General features: G+C 35.2%; 2 protein-coding genes across 2 annotated transcripts; one reads left to right on the top strand and one right to left on the bottom strand.

Moving 5' to 3' along the window:
- The first annotated feature begins 1,070 nt into the window (after positions 1–1,070).
- Positions 1,071–2,524, top strand: LOC145588663 (uncharacterized protein At2g39795, mitochondrial-like). Its single transcript, XM_081645278.1, has 3 exons — positions 1,071–1,307; positions 1,648–1,982; positions 2,249–2,524. The coding sequence occupies exons 1-3, from the start codon at positions 1,095–1,097 to the stop codon at positions 2,406–2,408; spliced, it is 708 nt and encodes a 235-aa protein (XP_081501404.1). The 5' UTR covers positions 1,071–1,094; the 3' UTR covers positions 2,409–2,524.
- A 3,865-nt stretch (positions 2,525–6,389) lies between these two features.
- On the bottom strand, positions 6,390–7,277 carry LOC145589294 (zinc finger protein 1-like). The gene has a single exon (XM_081645816.1). The coding sequence runs from the start codon at positions 7,275–7,277 to the stop codon at positions 6,390–6,392; it is 888 nt and encodes a 295-aa protein (XP_081501942.1).
- Between the last annotated feature and the right edge of the window lie 290 nt (positions 7,278–7,567).

The raw sequence follows: 7,567 nt of genomic DNA, 5'->3' as shown, positions 1-7,567 counted from the left end.
TTCTTCTGACAGAACATCTTAATCATGAATCTTATATTTAGCTAGCATTAGCATTACTAGTTTCTTCTAGCTCTGCTATTGTTATCCTGTAGTAGTGGAGTATAATAAGAATTAAGGGAATGGATATTGAAATTATTTCACGGGCATGATTGGGGATCCCATCGGTATGTATGAGGAAAGTCAACGTCACAGTGGTATCAATATGTCAACGTCACAGTGGTATCAATGGGAATTTCAAAAAAAAAAAAATATTGACCTTAGACATATACTTTGTATAAAATTTAGATATTAGTAAAAGAATATTAAAAACTTATACTCCCTCTGTTTCACAATTGATCTCCCAACTTTGATCATACACGTTTGCCATTTGTCAATGCATTTCTTTAAACAATTTAACTTGGTTTGCATGCTCGAAAATCATCTTGATGACTAAAATTGCTCCGTTAAACTTTAGGAATCATTTTGGTTCTTATAGATTCAATTTGAAGTCAAAATTGACAAAATAAAACCCATAAATGCCTCAATTGTGTGCCCTATCGTCTCAATATGAGTAATAAGAAAATTTCTATGCTAAGGTTTTAGGGGTTATTTTGACTCTTATGAATCCAAGTAGAGGTTAAAAATGACAAATATACCAGAGACATTGGTTTGCGTACTCGAATATTGTCTCAATTTACGTATCTAGAAAATTGCTCGGTTATAGTTTTGGTAGTCGTTTTATTCCTTAAGGTTTATCATAAACCTCTCGATTTGTGTGCCACACCCTGCCCTTGTGGCTTTCTAAACACCAAAAAAAAAAAAAAATGAATTTGGGAAATTTAATTAAAATGGCCCAAAGTGGTAGTTGGCTTGTTTGTAATCTTTGTATCTCGTTAAAAGTTGAGGCTACCCCGATTAATCTCCGTGATAAACAAATTTCGTATATCACAGCAGGTAGCGATTTTACCAATTTTCACCACGAAAATTACACTTTTGTCTCCTAGGATAAACTTGTATTTCCTCAAAAAAAGTTTGTTTTATTGCTTAAAATAAGGCTTTAGAAGCTTAGAACCCTAAACCCCCGAAAAACCCCAAAAAAAAAAATCTGGGAAGAAATGATAGGACGAGCAAGAGCAATTCAATTGCTCCAAAAAGGATTAATGTTTGAAACCCAGAAACTAGTTTCCTTAAATCTGATTCCTGGTTATGTAAGAAGAAGCAGCAGCAGTTATGTCACCCAAATGAGAAAGTCGAGCATTGATGCGAATACCTTGCGACTTCTCCGCAATGAGATTCAATATGAAGTTGATCGTTCCCCTCTCCAACAGGTTTTATTTTTTCCCTTTAAATGCATTATTTTTCAAGTGTAGTAAGTGATTCATTATTTATTGTTGTTAAGGAAATCATCGCATTCTCTTAATTATCGGGATTAGTCAATCAAATGCAAATTCATGCATCTCTTAGTGGATTAATTATGTGCATTGATGGATTTGCTATACCAAGTATCTTTAATAGACGAAATTGTTTTATTGTCAATGTCAATAACACCTTTTAAATTGTGGAACTAGAAGCTTAATTCGTTTTCTGCCAATAAATAATTTACCTTCACTCTTTAGAATTCTTCTATTCTCTGTTGTTGTTTGGATTTTCTCATGTTTCTTTTCACAGCCACCTTCTGAGATCAATGGATTCAAGGTGGTTGAGCGGCCTGGTGAGCAGTGGATTAGCTTGGAAAAACGATTTGGAGAGAATGAAGTGATTAAACTCGAAGTCACTATGTTTAATGGTTCAGTCCATGTTCCTAACCAGGGCGAGAAAGCTGGTCTGCCTGGCCAGGATGTTCAATTGCATATATCGATGATAGTTAGTATTTTCAAGAACAACTCTAACCAAGTCCTCGAGTTCGTCTGCTCTGCTTGGCCTGACACTATAGCAATCTCTAAACTTTTTGTGCGTCAGCAGGCTAAGGTGCCACTTAACCCTTATACTGGTCCTAAATTCAGGTAGTGATGTTATGCTAATCTAATTGTTTCTTGTTTGATTCGCTTATCTCATGAGATTAAAGGATACAAATGTGTTGAGTTTCCCCTTTAGTGAAGCTTCAATGTAGCTTTCATATAAATAAAGGCAATCACTTGTGGCAGTTACTTTCTTGTTTAGCAATATCGATCTGCTGAAAAATTTGTGATTTTTTCATTTTTCTCATCTGATAGTTTCTTCCCATGAGCTATTTGCTTATTCTTCCTCGCACCTATATTTTTGTTTTTAGGGAGTTGGATGATGAGCTACAAGATTCACTGTATGAATTCTTGGAAGAAAGGCAGATAGATGATACACTTTGTGCTTTCTTGCACAACTATGTAAATTATAAAGAGAAGGCTGAATACATTCGTTGGATGAACTCTGTAAAGTCAGTGATGGAGAAGTAGCATGTTTGCCTCTAGATGAATGTGCTTGATGGCGCAACTTGAGCAGTTATCATGAATACTCAATATATAATGGTCACTTGTGCTCTAATGTAAGTGATACTGCTGATACAGTTGTGATTTCCATAATAGAACATTGTTATCATGTTGATGATATCACTGTGTGGTGTTATAATCGATACTAAACTTGTATCCTATGACCGGCTAGGATTAGAGATTTAGAGTTGCAAAGGGATTGGATACCATTTTTTTTAAAAAGAAAATAACGGCAAACTATTGCGTTATTTATTTATTTTATTATTATTATTATTATTATTTTTTTTAGTAAGATAAGATAAAGGATCCTACTGAATTAACACCTCTCACAAGTTAAACCAGCCTAACTTAGCTGGTCAATGCTTGAAAATAGAGGGGGGAGGTAAGGGAATCTCCCTACACTCAAGCAAATGTAGTTGGTGAGGCTCAAATTCATGACCTCAAAGTTACAAGGTGAGTTTTCAGTTTCCACCAACTCCGGGGAAGGTAAAGGAACCAATATCAGTTTCATATCTACATGCACATGACATGGTGATGGTTGAATAAAGTCTATGACTTTAGAGTCTTCATGGTTGTTTTTGGATACTTATATCTTAGTATACATTACAATATTACTTATTACATGTCTAATGTCTGGGATTTGAGCCCAATGTTGTTTTTGGATACTTATTTCTCAGTATACCTTACAATATTACATGTCTAACGTCTTGGATTTGAGCCCAATTTCACATACATCAGGAGTGATAGTACGTTGTCTAATGTGATTGAAACTGATTGTGAAAAAGCATACTTCATATAAATAAATAACAGCAAAGGTGTAAGGGAAAACGATAGGAGGAAATTTATTCCAAATTAAGTTCCGCCAAGGCTAAAACACCTTGTGGAATAGAGTCAATACAAATAAGCTCCAAACAACTACGGGTATCCCATCTTGCTACAAGGTGGGCTATTGTATATCCTGCTCTACGTACATGAGAAATATTGAAAACATGAAATGAGCTAGCTAATAACCGAATATCATCATAAATCAGCCACAAAGGGGAGAAACCAAGTTCAGCTTTGCCTATTTTGCTCGCAACAGTTAATGCATCACCTTCAACCCATTACCCACACCTTTGCATGACCCATTCTCCTCGCAACTTTGTAACCAAAGCGAACAGCTGCAGCCTCCGCAACTTCCACAGGCCAGCTAGCAGGTACTTTCTTGGTAGCAGCCCACAAAATTTTACCTTTGTCATCCCTGGCCACCGCACCAAGGCCGCTTGCAGCACCAACACCAACGCGAGCATCCACATTAATCTTTACGATGCCGGTTTGAGGACACTTCCATTTAGTCTCACTGACTTGCCTAGCACAAGAAGGGCATTGGAGCACTTTCACGGCATACGAACTATGTTCGTGTACAATTCGAATGAAACCTGCGGCAACATAAAATACATCCAGCTGCTCACTTGCATAAGCTCTCTTGTTTTGGCAGAACCAAACAGCTCACGCAATGGTCATAATCCTTCTCAACACACCCCTCTCCACTCTATTGTTCATCCATAATAGCCACTCAGCAAGCGGGCATGTCGGGGAGAGTCTGCAATAATATCTGATAGCTCATAATAGCTCCAAACCTGCTGCCCACACCGGCACTCAATAAAGCATGGGCAATGGATTCCACCTCCAAACCGCATCCACCACATCGATCATCCGGGGCAATATGGCATCTATGCAGCTCCTTCTTAAGAGCCATGCTACCCTTGCAGGCCTTCCAAACAAAATGGCAAAGCTTCGGGGGACCCCCAAGACCCCAAACCACTCTCCAAACCTCCTTATCATCCTAAACAAAGGTGTAACTTGAGAAGATTGATTATTGAATACTTCGTATTAGTATCGGATCATCATCTAGATTAAAAAAAATGAAATTTGCCTAATTTTTTACGACAATTATAATTTTAAGTTAATAATAAAACTGCATCTTACTTCTCCATCGAGTTATACAACTAATCCAAAAATATAAAACAAAATAAACACAAACAAAGTCAACACTAATGTTTGACTGAGTTAAAGTAAGATTAACATTAACATTATGTTTAAATCCTTTCTTTTTGTATGAAAGAAAGAAAGAAAGTGATCGGATATTTGGCTTTCTTTATCTGAAGAATCGCAAATCACGTCATCAATATCTGGTCCTGGGACAATTACAAACCAAATTATTACGTAAATCTTTTGCTTCTGCATGATATCCTGGGTAAAATGACAGCTTTGTTTTTTTATTTTAAATTTTAACCTAATCAATATATACTTATGTGATAATAATGTGATATGGATATAGAGTATGATTGATCACCTAGCCACTAAGCTAGCTGAAGTTGATGATGAGCAATTGAGCATTATAGATCCTCTAAAAAAAAATTCGGCCTTCATTGAATCTTTACTTTCTTAAGGGATTTCGAGTATGTGCATAGTAATATATAGATTTGTTTCAAAAATAATTCTCAAAATTTAACCAACGAAAATATTAATATACGCGTATGATATATACTCCGTGACATCTAAGGGTTTGTTTGGTTGACAAAAAAAATTAGGATAAGTGAAAATTTATGAAAAGTTGGAAATCATGGGAATTTTTACTTCCCTCAAAACATAAAAAGTAAATTACCTAAACCCCCTTGGTCAATAAAATTTAATGCGAATTCCAACTTTTTATTGTCATAATCAAATAACTTAAAGATTTTCCTAGGAATTTCATTTGAGAAATAATTTTCCATAAAATACAACTTCCTACGGAAATTTATTACAAGGCCTAAATATTAAAAGTAGCATGTTGTACTTACTGGCTACATGGAAAATTAATACTCCGTATTATCTTGCACTGTACAAATTTCCTTGACTTAAAGATCTATGGACTATAGTGTGAAATTGTGAATAATTAGTGGATATGGACGCGCTAAATAATCAATTGTGACCCACTATAATTTTTTTTTTTTTTTTTGACAAACCCCACTATAATTTGGAGATCTCTTAGGTAGCAAATCAATTACTAGTTAGATTTTGCAGTGTTCAACGGGAAAAATGATGTCATTGAAAATAAAGAAATATTTAATTTGATGCTTCATTCATCAATATATTTTTTCCGTTAAATATTAATTGCAACAAAGGGGTATTATCCATGAGATATAAAATATTCATTTGTTACAATTAATATGTAACAAAAGAAGTAATATAGCTAAGGAATTATATTGGCTTCCAGCTAGTGAAGTCGCGAGTCATACATTATCTAGGTTCTTTGTTATTAATAACCAAGGGTGGTTCTAAGCATGTGCAGGGTGGTCGATCGCACAAGGCTCCCTAAGTGAAACTACTATAAAAGGGCCCTGGTTTTTGAATTTAGTAACATATTTTTCCTCCAAAAAAATGATTTTAGGGCCTTATTCAACAAAATTGCACCAAGCCACTTTCAGTGTTAGTATCTATAGCCTCGCCTCTATTAATAGCCCTCACATATATAATCTCGTCGATAACGTTGAAGGAAAAAAAACATCATTAAAGTAAAATAAAATAAAAATAAAGGATGCAACTATGTACAGATACTTGGTAAGTTGGTATCAAATTTCAAGCTTGGAGCTAATTTAAGACTTCAAGTAACATAGAATTTAGACCTCAAAATCTAAAGCATATAGCTCAACTCTTTTTTCAACATAAATACATTCGTTAACCTAGCTACTTCGTGTAATATAAGGTTTAATTCAAGGAATTAAAGGGTAAATGATATCAAGCCTAGATATATTAAAAATAAAAATATATATGAAATAAATTTCAATCAAACTAAGGCTAAACAACCTACATGAACTTCCTGCGTTCACTTATACTTGATTGCAATAATATAAAGTTTGACCAAAAAACTCTTACATTTTTAGTCAAACAAAGTATTGCAACTAAAAGTGAACGGGTTAGCATGCATTAAAGCTTAAGAGACAAGTCAAGCTTATGCAAATGATCATGATCTTGTTTAAGACTAGTCTTAAGAACATTGACAGTTTCCTTCCAACAAAGCCCTCCTCCAATATTATTATGTCTATCCAATGGCTGAGAATTCTTGTGATGATGAACACTATCAAACCGTGCAACACCATGGCCAGGCGGCCCAGAGTTATTATTTGAAGAAGATGATGAGCCAATTGCAAGACGCCCAATTGCTGGTTGCAGATCAATCATAGGAACCATTGATCCATAAGGCGGTTTATGTATCAATGAGTGAACTTGTATTCCTAGAGGTCTAATAAGATTGTTGTTGTTGTTGTTGTGCTTATTATAATATAAGCCATAAAGAGGAAGGGCTGAAATATTGCTAGGGTATGATGATGATGTTAATGCTCTGTTGCTCTTGTAGAAATGTTGAGGCAGATGATAGCTACCAAATGTTGTTGAAGTCATCATCCGTTGGTCGCGTTTCGCTAGTGTTCTCTCTCTTTTGTGTGCATTTTGATGGCCCCCAAGTGCTTGGGAGCTGTAGAATTTTCTTTGGCAATAGTTGCATGAGAAAACCCTTGCTTCTCCCAATCTCTCTGCTACATTTGAAATTGGACTTATATCCTTGTTGAAACCACCGATAAGATCGAGTTTTGGATCATAGTCGTCTTGCTCTTCAAAATCATTGCTGCATAAGCTAAGATCCAAGTTATAAATAGGTTGATATTGGAGATTTTCATTTTTTGCTTTTGTTGAAATTATTTGAGCTTCTACTTCTTCTATGGAGCATGATGGAGACTGATCATCTGAAATTGGCATGGAGTTTGAAGGTTTAAACAAGGTGGGAGGTTTTTGTTCATTGTTATTTGTTACTTCCATTATCTTTTTCAGTATATATTGAATTGATTGAATTGGAGTATAAGTTACAAAGGCTAATTACTAGTAACACACTAAGACTTAAATAATTTGAGAGTGAGAGAATGATGGATGTAGATAGGTAGAAAGGATAGATGGAGAAAGGGTCGTCTAAAATATTGTACTCCGTAAGTGGTTTCGTATATAGCTTTGGATTTTGATTGAAACATATGACTATCATTTTGTTCTTTTCAAGGGACTTAATCACGGGGTGAAGACTTTGTGACCAATGTGGCCAGTGGGCGTAGGTTTAT

The sequence above is a fragment of the Chenopodium album genome, chromosome 17 (assembly GCF_948465745.1).
Source record: "Chenopodium album chromosome 17, dcCheAlbu1.1, whole genome shotgun sequence".
Lineage (NCBI taxonomy): Eukaryota > Viridiplantae > Streptophyta > Magnoliopsida > Caryophyllales > Amaranthaceae > Chenopodium > Chenopodium album.
Note: the sequence above shows the minus strand (reverse complement) of the source record. Positions and strands in the feature narration are given on the sequence as shown.

Bases quoted from the DNA above. Each gene is read 5' to 3' on its own strand.
- LOC145588663 (XM_081645278.1), top strand. From the start codon at position 1,095: ATGATAGGACGAGCAAGAGCAATTCAATTGCTCCAAAAAGGATTAATG. The intron at 1,308-1,647 runs GTTTTATTTTTT...TTCTTTTCACAG, and splicing joins ATCGTTCCCCTCTCCAACAG to CCACCTTCTGAGATCAATGG. The intron at 1,983-2,248 runs GTAGTGATGTTA...TTTTGTTTTTAG, and splicing joins TATACTGGTCCTAAATTCAG to GGAGTTGGATGATGAGCTAC.
- LOC145589294 (XM_081645816.1), bottom strand. From the start codon at position 7,277: ATGGAAGTAACAAATAACAATGAACAAAAACCTCCCACCTTGTTTAAA.